The following is a 17,641-nucleotide window of genomic DNA, read 5'->3' on the forward strand; positions in this document are numbered from 1 at the left end:
TAGCCTGGGGTAGATTGGAGTGGGGTAGTTTGTAGTGCAGTACATTGGGGTGGAGTAGGTTAGGTTGTGGTGGAGTGGGGTACAGGGAGTACAGTAGATTGGAGTGAAGTTTATTATAGTGCTCTATATTGGGCTAGAGTCAAGTGGGGTAGATTGGAGTGCAGTGGAGTAGGTTAGGTTGTGGTGGAGTGGGGGTACAGGCACAGTGGAGTACAGTAGATTGAAGTGAAGTTGATTATAGTGCACTACATTGGGCTAGAGTCAAGTGGGGTAGATTGGGGTGGAGTAGGTTAGGTTGTGGTGGAGTGGGGGTACAGGCACAGTGGAGTACAGTAGTTTGAAGTGAAGTAGATTATAGTGCACTACATTGGGCTAGAGTCAAGTGGGGTAGATTGGGGTGGAGTAGGTTAGATTGGAGTTGCGTGTGATAGATTGAAGTATTATAGATTTGAATGAAGTGGAGTGGGGTAGATTGGGGTAGAGTGGGGTAGATTAGAGTAGAGTAGAGTGGGGTAGATTGGGTGGACTGGAGTAGAGTACAATGGAGTGTGGTAGATTGGGTGGATTGGAGTGGTGGGATTGGGGGAGAGTGGAGTACAGTGGGGTACACTGGAGTAGAGTGGAGGTAGATTAGCGTGGAGTAGATTGGATGGATTAGAATATGGTAGATTGGAATGGTAGATTGTAGTGGAGTGGAGTAGATTGTAGTGAAGTGGAGTGGGGTAGATTGTAATGAAGTAGAGTGAGGTATATTGTAATGAGGTAGATTGGGTTGGGGTACATTGGAGTGGAGTGGGGTAGGCGGGGCATATAGAGAAAGGGTGTGGAGTGGAGTGGCGAACCATGTCGTAGAGTGTCTTATTGTGGAGTGGAGTGGCATGGCAGAGTGGAGCAGTGTTGTAGAGTGAAGTGTTTTAGAAAGGAGTAGTGTAAAGTGGAGTGGAGTATGGATGGTGTGGAGTATGTATTGATTTGTTTTTATCATATTAAAATATTTGTTTCCACCACACTTCAGAATTACAAAATCAAAATGTGCTTCATGTCTACTGTTCTCATTCTGATGTATTCTGAAATATTGGCACAGTCCATTTTTGTTGTATGCTAGAAAAGATAACATCCTACACCCTGTCCTCTCCCATGGGTACTTTGCAGGATGGATGGTCACATACATTCTCTCACTTTGAAGTTAGCAAAAGAAATGTAAACACCAAGTTACCTTGGAATACAAAGCCTGACATTTGACCTCGGTCTTTGAATGAACAGCAAATGAGACAAGAACAAGATTTAAAGGCCTGTGTGCAGATAGTGAGTACTACTGGGAGAGACAAAGTCAAGCTGGACAGCCTAAAACAACAAGTAAATGACAGAGCCAGCTAGGAAAGATGCACTCTGTTGAGTGGCTCAACAAAAAGAAAAAGATAGGTCCCAAAAGTGCGAGCAGTGTAAGGACACACGTACTTGAGCCATGCTCTATGGGAGAGATCACATGCAAGAAATGGGAAGTGCCGACAGCATAAATAACCAGCAGTAAGCAAGCAACTGAGAGTGGCTTTGAAGCCCACCAATGGTAACTAATGGGAGGGCTCCAAGCCCACTAACAGTAAACAAAATATTTCAAAGAGACAGCGCATGCGCTGCTTACGTGAGACCTAAAAAGACATAATGGCAGGAATGGTTGCAAATGCAGAAGAAAAAAAAGAGGAGAGCAAAATAGACAGTAAATAAAAAAGTAAAATAAATAAAAAAAAGCAAAATAAAAACAAAAAAGTAAAGGGTAAGAAGGCAAGAAAAAAACCATAATGACCATGATAAAAAAGAAAACAATCAAGTATAATAAGAAGGAAAAAGGAAAAGACAGAAAAGAGAAAGTGGTAAAAAATAAACAAAACAAATTTGCTAAATTATCAAAATGTGATGGAGGAATAGAAATTTTAGGAAAAACGAAGTGAAAAAAATAATGATCAAAAATGTCCTATAAAAGAAGAAATACTAAAGATACAAGAAAACACTAACAATTGAAAACAAATTAAACATAAAAGGAATACAAAATATTTTAAATGAAAGGAACAGAAATGAGAACAAGCACTGCCAAAGCCAATATGTCTTACCTTTGTGAGCCATTGGCATTTTTGAACTATGTTGTGCAGCAGAGTGGTTGCTATGCAAAAAATTATTTTTAAAAAGTGCCCCGACACATGGCAACACGGGAGGGGCCGCAGGCGAGAGGACACTTGAGAGATAATGGGGAGGCACATGACAACAAAGGATGGGGCGGTAGTGGCTGGAGAGGCAAACAAACAATGCAAGGTGGGAGGGGGTGGGATCAAATGGACAATAGATGATAGGCAAAGGGGTTTGGGGAGGTAAACAGACAACAGGCAGCGGTAGGGAATGGGGAAGCAAGATGACAATGGAGCGTGGGCGGGAGGGGCTGGGGGCGCAAGCTGACAATGGAGGGCGGGCAGGAGAGGCTAGGAGAGCGAGGGGCAATGGAGAGCAGGACAGAGGGCCTTGGAGAGAAAGCCGAAAGCGAGTGTAGGAGGGGATGAAGCAAGCTGACAACAGAGGGCTGCCACGAAGGAATGGGGAGGCACACTGAATGGAGAGCAGGTAAGAGTAACAGTAAAGTGTATTTGCTACTAAAGAATGCAAATACTAAATACTAAAGAATGCAAGACAAAGTCAAATTCAACTTTGGGCGCATAACGTAGAGATCTGTCTTATTCCAATCAATTTCAATATTGTACCACACTGAAAATTGAATAGCACAACCATTGACCATACAGAAATACTGCAACAGATCTCCTGGTCATCCACAAAAGGTGAGGTAATACCGCACACGGAATTACCACTGTATAGGATATGGTAAGACCTGGGTGCTGTATTAGTGAAGAAGTTTGAATTTTAACCCTCTCAATGAGACTTAACCATGGGCACCTGGGTTTGCAGACTGATTTCTGCAAGTTTTTCCATCATTGGATCCCTTTTCCCTTAAAAAACACATAGTGATTGCTTGTTATAAGTGAAATATGTCCCGTCACTTCATTTTCATTCCTATTAAAGCATGCCAGCTACATCACCCTGACAGGGCGAAAGGCATCAAGTTTTTAATATCTTTGACAGATGTCTGCCAGTTTTAAAAATACATGTTCCTGCTTAGACTTACTGAAGCAAAAACAGTGACTATATTCTTGAATGGAAGTTTGTTCACAAGCAACTTCTGCAAGTCTCTAGGGTATGCAGTATATCACTTGATGAGGGACTGGAGCCAGTTATTTTGATCAAACGTGTCCAGAAAAATGTATACTGTTTTACTTTACAATTATTGCCCACATTAGGGGGTTTGCACTATCTGTAGGTATATATATATATCCATCTAATGGCCAATTCTGTATTTTTTACCCACTACTACTATGTTATTGCAGTTAGGCATACATGAGATCCAGACCCATTAGGTACGTCTACATGTGTGTTTGTTTCCAACTGGATAGCTGCACTGGTGAGACAGTCCAGTGATATTGGTCTATCTCCGTTGCTCAGTGGAATATCTGTTAGTGAGTCTTTAGTGCCTAGGCAGCTTATGGCTTAAACAGGGGTTATATAAAATATTCAATATGACATTCCAGATGTCTTCCCAATATGCCTATACGTGACTGTATTTGTATAGCTTGTGGGGTAAATCACCCACAGCCTATTGACAATTTTAGCAAGCAGGTGTCGATGGTTTTAATCTGTGCATTTTCTCAGGGATCAGTAGTACTCTTTGTAAATGTAAATGTCCAGTATTTGTAAAGCCCGAACAATTACCCGAAGGTTTCAAGGTGCTGGGGTCCGTCGAGAAGATTAAGCGAGCTATTGCCCAGAGTCACATGGTGCTGGGCTGATTTGCCACTGCTGCCGGCAATCGAACAGAGAGCCCCCGGGTTCCGGAGTAAGTCGCCCAGGCTGCTGCTCCACACCTCTTCCTTTCTGGCTAATACTGCTGTTTAGAAGTGAGAAGCAATCTCCAAATACGTGACTGTTTTTTGTCACTTGTTGCTCTTTTTTTTTTTTGATTAAGTGATAAATTTGGATGTGGTGTTCTCAAAGGTATTGAAGTTTTGCAATTTTGTCTGGGGTGACGAAGAACAAGTTACTTACCTTTGGTAATGATCTTTTGGTGGAGATTTTATCTAATCGTAGATTCCTCACTTTGTCAATTTCCCTAGTTGCCAGACATGGTCCAAAAAAACTTAAAGCACAAGTTACTACTTGTGTAACGATATATCTGTAAGAGACGTTAGTTAGTGATAGATTCCTTACCTTAGAATATCCACAGGCGTCAGACTGGATCCGGAAAGTCTTTTCATAGCAGTACCCCTGCGTGTCAGTAGGTGGCATCGTGCGGCTCCGCGTCCGTCACTGGCATCGTATGCGCCGAGATTACGTCACTGAGACTTCTTAGGCGCCACCCATGCGTGCTGATGTTAGTTCTGTACACGACTTTCCGCACCAGGAACGCAGAGCCATGCAAGAAACTGAACACTGGTGCCATGAAACTAGGGCCCTGAAAGGGATGACCTTAACCCTAGGAATCAGTTCGCAGTACGGGGAGGATGGGTGGGGCGGTAAGGAATCTATCACTAACTAATGTCTCTTACAGATATATCGTTACACAAGTAGTAACTTGTGCATCTGAAAGAGACACGTTTGTGAAAGATTTCTTACCTTAGAATAGATACCCCAGCAATACCAACCCCGGAGGTGAGTCTGTGAAAATAGATTACACCAGAAAGTCACGGAGAACAGAACGGCCAAAGAAGCAGTCACTCCGGACCTGACTGTCAAGGCAGTAATGCTTGGTAAACGTGTGCAGCGAGGCCCACGTAGCTGCCTGACAAATGTCCTGCAAGGGGACGCCGCGTCCCAAGGCAGTAGTGGCTGCCGTCGCCCTGGTAGAATGGGCACACAGCCCCACAGGAGGCTCCTTCTTAGCCAATGAGTAACAGGCCTTGATGCAGAAAACGACCCACCGAGAGATGGTCCCCTTGTGCACAGCCCGACCTCTTTTGGCGCCCACGTAGCCAACAAAGAGCTGGTCATCCACCCGGAACTGTTGTGTGCGCTTCAGTTAGAACGAGAGCGCACGTTTTTGGTCCAGACGGTGGAGCCTCTCTTCCTCTTTGGAAGGATGCGGAGGCGGAAAGAAGGTAGGCAAAGTGATGGTTTGCCCGATGTGGAAGGGCGTGACAACCTTTGGCAAGAAAGAAGGACGGGTCCGCAAAACCACCTGTCCGATGAACAGAAAGGAAAGGAGGTTTAGAAGAAAGAGCCTGGAGCTCACTCCCTCTTCTGGCAGAGGTGATAGCTACCAGGAAAGCCGCATTGAGAGTGAGAAGACGCAAAGGACAGGTATGAAGGGGCTCGAAGGGAGCACACATCAGATATGTCAAGACAAGGTTTAAGTCCCATTGAGGCATTATGAACAGCACGGGGTGAAACGTGTGCGTAATGCCTTTTAGGAAACGGTTAACAACCGTCTCCGCTCAATCTCCACTCATGGAGGTGGAGGCTGGACAGGTTCGGGTGGAGGACCGTCCCCTGCTGCTGCGACAGAAGATCCTCCCGAAGAGGCAGTCGGATCGGGGGATCGATCATCATGCTGAGTAGCTCGGGATACCAGTATCTTCGTACCCAATCCGGAGCCACAAGGATGACTTGGGCCCGGTCGCGCCGAATCTTCTTCAGCACTCTGGGCAGAAGTGGTATAGGCGGAAAGGCGTATATCAGACCGCAACTCCACTCGCGACGAAAAGCGACGCCTAGCGAGTGCCACCTTGGAAATTCCAACGCGCAGAACTGATGACATTGCGCGTTCTCTTCGGTGCCGAATAGATCTAACCTAGGCTCTCCCCACTGCTGAAAGAGACCTTGCGCCACGTCCAAGTGCAGACGCCATTTGTGATCCGTCAAGCACCGGCGGCTGAGTTCGTCCGCCCTGGCATTCAGAGAACCTGTGAGGTGTTGACTTGATGTTCCAGCCATGTCCAGAGGCGCAAAGCCTCCTGACACTGGAACTTCAGGTCCCACTGCAGAGCCCGCATATGCCATCTGGCATGTTGCACTAGCAGGATGCAGGAGGCCATCAGGCCCAGGAGCCGGAGGGTCATCCTGACTGAAACCTGGGACAGAGGCTGAAAGATCGGAATCATAGCCTGAATATGCCGGACTCGCTGCTCGGGAGGATAAACTCGAATCAGTATCGAATCCAGAACCGCTCCAATGAAGGGGAGCTTCTGACAGGGACTCGGTGCGACTTCGGTACGTTGATGGAGAACCCCAGCAAATGCAGGAGGTCGGCTGTAGTCTGAAGGTGGTCGACGACTGCCTGGGGCAAGCCCGCCTTCAGCAACCAGTCGTCGAGGTAAGGGAAGACTGACACCCCCGACCTGCGAAGGTGAGCTGCGACCACCTCCATAACCTTCGTGAACACCCGAGGGGCGCTGGTAAGGCCGAAGGGAGCACGGCAAATTGAAAATGCTCCTGGCCTACCGTGAACCGCAGGTAACGCCGGTGGGCCGGCAGGACGGGGATGTGAAAATATGCGTCCTGCAAGTCCAACGCTACCATCCAGTCTCCAGGGTCGAGGGCAGGCAGGACCTGAGCCAGAGTTTGAACTTCTCCTTCTGGAGGAAGCGATTGACATTCCGGAGGTCCAAGATGGGGTGCAGGCCCCCTTTGTCCTTCTTGGGGACCAGAAAGTAGTGGGAATAACAACCACTCCCTACTTCCGGTCCAGGAATGCACTCAAAGGCCCCCTTGGCCAAGAGGGCCGTAAATTCCTGCTGGAGAAGTACCAAGTGATCCCCCGACATGCGGTGGCACTGAGGTGGCATGGCCGGAGGGGAGGATTGAAAGGGAAGGGAGTAACCCCTGCGGATGATCTGCAACACCCACTTGTCCGATGTGATATCGCGCCAGTTGGGGAGGTGGTGGCGGATTCTGTCACCCACCGGCATGGGGTGTGCCACAAAGCTCGGATTAGGGCGGTTAGAGGTAGAAGCAGCGGGGGCGGAGGTGGACTGACCCCCATGCGGATTCCCAGACCCGCCCCTGTGGAAGCCGCGTCCGCGCAGAGGCTGGTTCTGCACAGGCTTGCTGAAGGAACGTGCCTGGGTGCCTCTGCCATGGCCACGAAAGGAAGGAAACCCAGGAGTGGCCGGGCTTTTTGCGGAAAGATCTTTATGGGGCCATGTGTTTGGCCCCATAAAGATAAGAAACCTTTTGCGACGAACGCAAAGCAAGCAAGGCCATCCAAATGGGACGGACGAAAAAAAACGAGCCAGTACGTCACAAGGAGCTCTTTTTCAATGGCTGGCCACCGTTTAGCATAAACGGTGACGCCAGCCAATGGAAAAGAGGGGCGGGGCTTAATGCCCTTTACAGAAAATACCCCATATCATTAAGTCTCGCCAGCAAGACTGCGCATGCACGCAGCCTACGCTAGCCAAGACCTAAAAAGAGGGAGACAAAAGTCTCAAAAGTGTAGTCAAAAAGTGACTAAGGTACGTGCTCTAACCAGATCTGCGCTTGTCTGGCGCGGAAAAAGAAAGAACTGATGTCAGCGCGCATGGGTGGCACCTAAGTAGTCTCCGTGACGTCTTCTCGGTGCATACGACGCCAGTGACGGACGCGGAGCCGCACAACGCCACCTACTGATGTGCAGGGGTACTGCTATGAAAAGACTTTCCGGATCCAGTCTGACGCCTGGGGATATTCTAAGGTAAGGAATCTATCACTAACGTGTCTCTTTCAGATAGCAGTGCTCCTGCACGTTGGTAGCTCAGTGCTACCCTGCATTGACCATTCCGCTCCTGAAGTGAAGAACTGACCATTGTATAAGCACCACCCATGTGCGCTGTCAGTTTCTTTCATGAACTCTTCTGTGCCCTCGGATGAAGGACCTGTAGGTGAATATAACAGACCAGTAAGCAGATTTCTAAATTGGGATTTCTTTAGGTGGGAGAGACCATACCACAGAATAGGGAGGTGGGAGGGCGATGAGAAATTTACGGTTAGATTAGAGTATCCACCAGAAAGAGCATTACCGAAGGTCTGCATCTTATTCTTCTGTTTGATACTTCTAACTACAGACTCCTCAACTTGTTTATAGCTACCAAGCAGTACCTTCCATGGTATGGACCTCATCCAGGTGTGGCGTCAAAACAACACACTAGCTCCCATAGTCCCATCCAGACATCCGTGGTGTCCAGGCCCGAGTGGATGACCAATCTTGCCACATCCCGACCATCTTGAACGGTTTGGGCTAAGGGAGCCCATAAGTCTTCTGGGACTGCAGGTAAGATCTCACCCACCATGTCCCATTGTGTGGGTGTAGGGACTTAGTAAACAGCTTTTGTTAACAGACCTCAAGGCTAGGATGAGTGAGGAGAACATGCACCTGCCAAATGTATTTACACGTTTTGGTTGGAAAGGCATTAGGGTTCACTCTACTGGTGAACGCCTGTACCACCAGACTTTTAGCAGATGGATGCTGTGTTAAGAAGTTCAGGTCTCCTGGAGCAGGTCAACAGTGGCCAGCGACATGTCAGTTCACTCGGGGGCAAGAACAGACTTTAGCCCAAGTGTTCAGCAGTGTGTAAGTGAGGGCTTTATTGAAGGGCAAAAGAGGTTCGGTGAGTATCTGGCTAGGCTCTTTTACCTCTCTCAATACATTTGTCTATACCTCCATAGTGGGGATGGGGAGGTCAATATTCTCAGCAGCCCTCTCAACCACTGTGTGCTTTCCTCTGTTGCAGAGCTGGGTGCGGAGGGGTAGGGGGTTGGAGAGGGTAAGGTGTAATGTCCGTGCGCGGCTGCGCAGCAGTAGAATCTTGTCTGAGTCAGATGGATTCAGTTGAGTCTGAGGCGCATCAAGATCTGGACGTGGCCTCTGTTGAGGGTGCCATGATGCCGGCTCAGAGTCAGACATGGGTCCTGCTTCTTTTTCCGGCACCAATGGTGTTGCTGCAGGCGGCAAAGCTTGAGGGACCGCTGCAAATTTTCGTCGACAGCCCCAACACCGATACAGAACCCAAAGGAGGTTTAAGGAGGCCTGACTGCACTGTGGGCGAACCAGCCAGCGGTCATCAGATTGGAAGTTCCTGCAGATCGTTGGGGCCCAAAAGCACACCAAAGGGAGCCAAAAGTTTGGCAAAGATTGACAGCATGGATTCTCAAAAAGTTTCGACCTTCTGCAATGCCACTGATGGACCTGGGAATTCTGGGTGCCTCAGGACCAGGGATAGAATGGTTTCCTCTGTGGAACAGGAGCCTGGAGGCTCGGTGACAACTTGTGCCTTTTTAGGAAAAGAAGAGGGGCAGGAAGGGGCAGAGTGCCGCATGGATTCTTTTGTTTCTTCTTTGACTAACCCAAAGGCTTTGACAGGGAGGAAGATATGCCTAAGGAATGACTTTCAGAAAACAAGAACAGGAGCATTGCCTTGCTTTTGAATTTGAACAGGAGAATGACTGATGTGGGGTGTTTCTGTGTTTCATCACTTAGAGCTTCGCCTCACATTTTTGGATGACTATAGATTTCATACAGGCACATCTGTTGAAGGCTTTGGAGTCTTGCAATCAACCTGAGTAGAAGAGGCACACCTCACAGACTTTTGCTTGCGACATTCCCTACATGGCGTAAACACTGTCATGTTAGAGGTGCCGCCCCTTGCATACTGGGAAACGTTTGGATGAAAATCTCTTCTCAGAGTGAAGGAAGAAGGAGAAGAGCTCCTGATTCATATCCGATGCATAGAAATAAAGGAACTGATGTCAGCGTGCATGTGTGGCGCTTATAGGCTCAGTCTGGCACTTTCAAGGCTGACTCCATTAACGCGTAGTCGAATGGCAAGATATTCCGATGCGCAGGAGCACTGCTTTTGAGTTTTTTTGGATCCAGCCTGCCATCTGGGGAAATTCACATGGTGAAGAATATGAGGATAGAACAACAAATTAATTACCTTTGGTAATGCTCTTTCTGGTAAAGACTATTTAACCGCAGATTCCTCACCTTTTGACTATTCCCCAGATGTCAGACGGGAATAAGAAACGTTTCCATAGTACCTCTGCACACCAGAAGATGGCAAAGTGTGGTTTTGTATTAACGTCATTCCAGTGACGATTGTGGCTTTTATAGGTGCCCTTTCCGTGCTGACGTCCGTTGATGGCGAGACTGCACTTCCAGACATGCAAATTGGTAGACAGTGTGCGGATTGCTAGATTTGGAATCTTATTATATGGTAGGGTCAAACCAGAGAATGGAAGGCTCAGTGAGATATCTGTGGCTAAATAGAGTCTTTACCAGAAAAGTGTTAGCAAAGATAAGTAACTTGTTCTTCTGATCAGACTTCTAGCCACAGATTATTCAGCTTTTGTATAGATACCAAAGAGGTACCCAATGGGAAGAGACCTGTGGATGAGCTCAAAACAAAGTCCTGTAAGACCGAGTGAGCAAAGTGCCCCTCAGCGAGCTTGGCTGTCCAGACATTAGTGCTTTGATGAACGTATGGAGGGATGCCCACATAGCTGTCTGGAAGATCTCTAGGACAGGGGCTCCGCATGCTAACGCAGTGGTAACAGCTTTGGCCCCGGTGGAATGTGCTTGGAGTCCTTCTGGAGGCTGCTTACCTGCCAATGTGTAGCAGATCTTAATGAGGAGCACAATCCAGTGTGAGATGGTAGACTTCTGTACTGCCCTGCCTTTTTTTGCCTTGCGACCCCAACATATAGAGTGTATCATACACCTGGTGTTCCTTGGTGCGATTGAAAGAAGCAGAGTGCTCTTTTGGGGTCAAAATGATGGAGCCTCTTTAGAGGGGTGAGGTGGAGCATAGAATGCCGGCATAGTGATGGTTTGACTGACATGGAACAGTGTCATCATTTTCAGGGGAAAGGATAACCTAGTTTGCAGAACCAGCTTTTCGGGGAAGAAGGTGGTGTATGATGGATGGAAACACAGCACCTGAAGCTCAATGACACAGCGTGCCAAGGTGATGGCAATTAGAAACATGGTTTTGATGATGAGGAGCTGAAAGGGACAGCTGTGAAGCAGTTCAAACAGGGTCAAAGTCAAATAAGCAAGGGTGAGATTGAGGTCCCATTGGGTCATCACAAAAGGGGGAAGGAGATGTTGCAGTCCTTTCAAAAACCTGTCAAAACTGGCAATTTAAACAACAAAAGCTGAACAGGCAAGAAGGCTGAAAGAGAACCTTTAACAGTTCACAAAGCAAGCCTTTCTGGGCAAGAGACAAAACAAACAGGAGAACGTCAAACACCATGGCCTGAAGGGAGTCAATCTGGTGTGAGCCGCACTAAAGTACAATTTTGTCCCAACAACAGGCGTATACAGTTTTCGGCAAGATGACATCAATCACCTCAAGGAAGGTCGAAGGTGCTTAACTGTCGTCGCTCAATTTCCAATAAAGAGAGGAGATTGCGAAAGAACAGGTGCTGGACCATGCCCAGTTGCTGCAACACGAAGAGGGGTCTGCCGCTGAGTGGTTCAGTAGCCACCACTGCAGATATTTTGCACTCTCCACTGAAATCTGGAAATGGTCTGAGAGGTCCCCTTGATGTTGCGTCCACTGGAACTTCAGATCCTACTGCAGAGTTTACATGGGCAATCTGGCGTGCTCAACCAGCAGGATGGTGTGCTCAACCAGCAGGATGTGGGAAGCTATCAGTCCCAGCAACCTCAGAGTCAACGTCACTGAAATCCAGGACCAAGGCTGAAAGATCGGAATCATAGCCTGTATGTCCTGGACTCTCTTTCCTTGGGTACAGGCATGAAACCGAACCATGTCCATGAGAAGGAGTCAGGTGTGACTTCGGCATGTTGATAGTGAGCCCCAAAGATGACAGGAGGGTCGCTGCAGTCTGGAGGTCCCTGATGGCTGCCTGGGGCGAGTCCGCCTTCAACAGTGAGTCATTTAGGTAGGAGAAGACTGGCACTCCCGACCACCGAAGGTGTGCTGCCACCGCTGCCATCACTTTCGTGAACACCAGGAGGGATGCCAGTGAGATCAAAGGGGAGCACAGCATACCGAATATGCTACACTCCCACCGCAAGCTGCAGGTAGCGCTGATGGGCTTAAAAGAACAGGATTATGAAAATAGGTGCCCTGCAGGTCCAGAGCCACCATCCAGTCTCCAGTATCTAGGGCAGACAAGACCGGAGACTAGGTGAAAATTTTTAATTTGTCCTTCTGGAGGAAGTCATTAAGTGGGCACATTTCTAGAATAGGTTGAAGACCTACACCCTTCTTGGGCAACAGAAAGTAGCAGGAGTAACAGCCACGTCCTCCTTCTGGCACTGGCACCCTCTCCAAATCCCCTTTGGTCAAAAGGGCTTGCTCTTGCTGCAGCAAAAAGGAGAGTGGTCTTTGGTCAGTCACTGGGTGGATGGTGCAAGGTGCAGCAGGGAGGACAGGAAGTGTAAGACACAACCATTGCAGACAATATACAGAATCCACCTGTCCTATGTGATGACTTGCCAACCCAAATAGAAATTGGTGGATTCTGCCTCCCACCGGGTGGCTGTGACCTTCTAAAGGTACACTATATAGATTTGGCAGGCGGAGCTCCGAGGACGGGGGGGGGGCGGGGGGGGGGGGGACTGAGCGGCACGCTGACCTAGGCCACTGGGGCAGTGGGCACCATGAACTCTCTCAAAACACTGCTGGGTTCCTTGATGGGGCTGGGCAGATTGGCGGTAAGGAATGCCCAGTCCAAAGTCACAAAAGGAACAGGGGAATTGGTGTGGCTGGTGAGGCTAGGCAGAGAGGCCCGACGACTGAGCATTAGCCCTACTCTCCTTAAAATGTTCAAGGGCATAGTTAGTTAGTTAGTTAGTTCCCTAAACAAGCAAGTCCCATTGAATGGCATGTCCGTCAGTGAGGACTGGATGTTGCCTTAGAACACAATCAATCGCAGCCACACATGGCAATGAATGGCAATGTTGGGGCCTATAGCCCACCCAGCAGAGTCGGTGGTGTCCAAACCAAAACAAACTGTGAACTTGGCAGCATCATGATCATCTTGGATCACCTGCAACAGAACACAGCAAAGTTCTGCCAGTTCACCAGGAAGGACTTGTGGCACCGAGTCCCAAAGGGCAGGAGTGTAAAGGCCTAACAAAAAGGAGGCATTGATTGAGTACAGAGCCAAACTGGTGGATGAGAATAGGCATTTTTGGGGCTGGGCCGGCTGTTGGGAGGCCTGCATCACGGGGGTCTCTGGAGAAAGGTGTTGCAACAAAAAAGCCAGGTCACATGGAGCAGTACGATGCCTTGTGATCTGCCTGTTAACTGGCGGGCCAGTAAAAGGCTTGACCCAAGCCCCTAGGAGGGTATCGGTCAGGGCTCACTGAAGGGAAGGAGGGGCTCAGAAGCACTCTGGCTTGGCTGTAGGACCTCCATCAGAGCGTTCTTTTCACGTCCATGGTGGGGAGGTGGAGGTCAAGGACTTCAGCTGCCCTACACACAAGTATAACATTCTTCCGTGGCAGGGCCCGGAGGGGAGAAATGGGCCATCTCAGGAAAGGTATTAAGTCCACTAACATCTTGCAAAACCTCATACCAATTGTTCTCGGCATAGGGTTGATCAAACACATCACCCTGGTCATGTTCATTATCAGAGTCAGTCCAAAAAAGGGAATTTAAAGAAAGTTGCAAGCCCAGTGGTAAGCAAATGCCGAAATGGATGCCTTGGCCAGATTCGGGCACCACATTGGTCGCATTCGAACTGATTAGAATCTGCATCAGAGATGACAATCAGGGCCACCACTTCAGGCGGCGAGGTCGGCATAGTCATCGACATACCCAGGTCTGGTGTGGTTGTGGGCATCGGGGGCAGTGTCAGAATTGCCACTGAAGTTCGAAAGTAGGGGGACAGAAGGTCCAGCTGGCACCGAGGGCGAACCTGCTGTCTTAGAGGCATGCCCAACCACAGACATCCAGGCAAACCTGGTGGGGATCAGCAAAAAACATCTGCTTGTGATAGTCATTACAGGGTTTAAAACCTGTCGTCTTAGGCGGTGACATCCCTTATACACTGAGAAAAATGTTATGGAGAAAAAATAAAAAAATAAAAAGCTGGAGAAACGTTCACTGATAGAAGCACTGTAGCCACATCAGGAGGCATGGAAAAAATGCACTGTTGTGAGCACGCTAGAGTAGTGCCTATACAGGTCCTGCACATTATTTCCAGAGTGGAACGCCGTTAGTATGGAGCCACATGACACCACTTTCTGGCATGCAGAGGAACTATGGAAAAGTTTAAGGATCTAGTCTGACGCCTGAGGAATATTCAAAAGGTGAGGAAGCTGCGTCTAGAAATCTCTATCAGAAGTATCTATCAAAAGAGCATACATTTTTACTGACAGCAACCAACACCACAATAAAAGTCAACAGTTTGGAGCTTATACTCCAGCGTTACCTGTCTAAAGATTTGGGGTACATTTTGTCAAGAAGCAGACTTTACCACCTAGATTCTTCCCAGTCTGTCCCAGCAATAAATTTCCCATCGTTTTTAAGCCTCTCATTATTCTTCATGGAAATACATTTGGAATTAGGTATCTTGTACTTTGATTAGACATCTGCACCTGCCAGGTTTCTAAAATTACAGAAATGTGGGTTTTACTGTTCATTGGATTGTGTTAAACTTTTTTTCTTCTCACTATAGATACAGCCATGGTACACCTCATCTACATACTTCTTCTCCAGTGAGCAATGTCTTTTCTCACAGATTCCTTTTCACACTTTCTCAGTTCACACAGTCTGCATTACAACGTCCAGCAGCTTACAATGTTTACTGTCTGTTTTTGGTCGAGCCTAACAGACAGCACAGCTGTTTGGTTGCAAAAGATAGATTGCGGGCTTACCAACAATAGAGGGGCTTGCAGCCAACCCATTGCTTGCCATTGGTTGGCTTTACTGTCACTCATTTGCAAACTTCTAATTCAGTGGCTTGCCTTGACCATCTTGGGTCTATCCTTCCCCCAGCAGCATGTCCAGTTTACTTGTGACCTTCCCCTGCTCACCTTTATTGAAGCACATTTTTCTTTTGTCTTTAGCAATTAGAGTGCATGCGTCTTTCACCTGCTCCCTAGTGTGCTTTTGACAACCTGTGATCTGTGTTGTTCTCTCTGGCTCGTGTGCTTCTCCCCTCACCCCGTTGGTGACGCACTTGCAGGTTTCTCCCCCTGCATTACTTTCTTGCATGTTTGCTTCTCCCCACCAGTTCCATGCTGCTCTTTCTCCTATCAATTTGCTTTTTTCCACCTCCCATGGCCAGACTGGGAACCGAAACTGACCTTGGAAAACAGCTCGGCCGGTCCCCGAGGGTAGGCGAGTTGGAAGCACCACTCCCGTCTCACCGCTCCCGCTTTTGGTACAATGGGACGATTTTGCAGCTATGCTGCAAAACTGGATCCCTAATAACAAAAACGGCCCCACAGGGGTCCACAACCAGCCCCCATCCTGGTGGCCCACCAGGGACATGCCCGGTGCCCGCTACAGCCAGTCCGGACCTGATCCCATCCGAGCCCGCTTGTTGCTTCTCCCATCAGCACCCTCTGTACTGCTTGCCCCACCTGAACCCCTGCGTTGCTTCCCCTCACTTGCACCCCCATGTTGTTTCCACCACGGGCCCAAGTGTTGCTTCCACTCACCAGCTTAAAAGCTTTCACCCTTTCTTTTCGGTTTATTTACCGATCCAACTTGAATCGGTAAACAAAAAGAAAAAAAGTTCCTGCGTCATTGTCAAAGGATTTTTTTTTTTATTCTTCTTAAGACATGTGTACATCAACACTAAAAACCAGTGGCAAACCCAACTGGTCCCAAAGGTAAGACCTATCAGTTTTGCCAATGCTCATGAACATGACCTGTTCCTCTAGAAATTAACTGGACCAGATGAGATTGTATTAAAAAATAACCAGTTCAGTTTGAACAACTGTCTCCTGCCTTACAAGCTTTTTCACCTTTTCACTACGATTTGTTTTCCTTTGCAACAGTTTCTGATCACAAAAAAACTGATATTTCGGTTTGCTGAATATTTGGAGAGATGAATTGAGCACACAATATTATACACAGCAAGCTGGAAATCACAAGATCAGCCAAGTTAGATAGCCAAAGCGACTAAACATAATTATAACTTTAGAACATGTTGATCTGCTCCACAACACCTTCCAATATGTTCAAAGCATTACGTACGCTGTTCCTGTCTGCAACCCAAATGGAGCGGTGTCTTCATTGCCGGGCGAGTACACATCGTAACACTCTTTGATATCATCTTGAAGGTCTTCAGGGATGGAACAAGAACCATTCCTCACTTTCAATTGTCTCATCCGAGGCACCCCTAGCAGCAGGTTCTCGTAGTAGATAAAACTCTGATTTTCCGCCATGGTCTTGTTGTTGTACCACACGTCCCAGTAGAGGCCATCTAAAAGCGGGCCCTCTGTGTACTACCAATAAAAAGACACATTTGAAGATCTGAAAATAGTTATGCTGTTAGCATTCAAGCTAGAAACAAATGAAACCAGAACATAGAAACAAATAAACCACATCTTTTAAACTGCGATTGGCTGACACTACCTTCCTCTACAAGCCTACATTCATTGCCGGGACCTGTTGCATCATATGCAGTGCCATAATAAATGGTGTACCACCCTACTTGTGGAAAACATTCCATGAAATTTGATGAATGGAAAATAAGGACCCATGTTACAAAGCAAAATCCGTAAAGGACAGACACCAGAAGCTATGTCTTTTTAATTTATGGGGGTAGAATATGGGAAAATACCCCTCCGCACTTAAATATGGTAATGTTCCGCCCTCAGGTCAAATAGAACCTTAAGAACCATCTCCTCCAGTGGCACAACATAGGTGATCATTAATATAATTAATTTTCCTACTACTGTGCCCTATAGGGCTCTCCTCCAACCTCATTAAATGTTATGTTAAATCACTTCCTAGTTTCCCACATTAGGCGCAGAGATCTCACACTTTATTGTGGCCTTCTTCTGGATACTCCTGCTTGGAGCTAGCATCACTCGTGCTTGCTGCGAGGGCCATCACCTTGCACAAAGGCTGTGTCCGAGAAGCAGACAGAAAATCACATTTAAAAGAGAACCAACTCAGACTGGTTCAGAACCCTGAGACAGTAGATACATGTCCCCTGTCTGGGAGTTCGTTGTGATTTACTGTACTAAAAAGACATGCACTGGGCTGAACACTGCGCTATTTTATCTGCTGGTTGAGCGTGTAGCTCTTGCCCCCCGCCCCCCTCCCCCCCACACACACACACACACACACTACATCCCTGAGACGCATATGACTGCTCGCCCTCACTACCCTGTGGCCCTCATGAGAGGGGCTGGCAGTTGGAGTAGGGCTGGGTTAGGCATGGTTAATGTGCCGGTCAGCCTCTTCTGGGTGAAGGGTTAGTGCATACAGTGGGCACTCGTTGCAGGCATGGAAAAACACCTTATGACAAGGATAAACATTCATTAAAACAATAATATGTCGAGTGCAATCCGCAGTCCGGTCATTGAAACAGCAGGACAATCTCCTCTCTCAATTCTTTTGAACAAAGACTATTTTGC

At 47.7% G+C, this 17,641-nt stretch overlaps 1 protein-coding gene across 2 annotated transcripts in view; it reads right to left on the minus strand.

The window, feature by feature from the left end:
• PKD2 (polycystin 2, transient receptor potential cation channel) overlaps nt 1–17,641 on the minus strand; it is a 156,588-nt gene that overhangs the window by 43,212 nt on the left and 95,735 nt on the right. For both annotated transcript variants that reach the window (XM_085641181.1, XM_085641180.1), the window contains exon 4: nt 16,251–16,501. In XM_085641181.1, the coding sequence (XP_085497307.1) occupies nt 16,251–16,501 (251 nt within the window). The remainder of the gene's footprint in view (nt 1–16,250; nt 16,502–17,641) is intronic.

This window comes from Triturus cristatus, chromosome 2_2 (assembly GCF_964204655.1).
Source record: "Triturus cristatus chromosome 2_2, aTriCri1.1, whole genome shotgun sequence".
Lineage (NCBI taxonomy): Eukaryota > Metazoa > Chordata > Amphibia > Caudata > Salamandridae > Triturus > Triturus cristatus.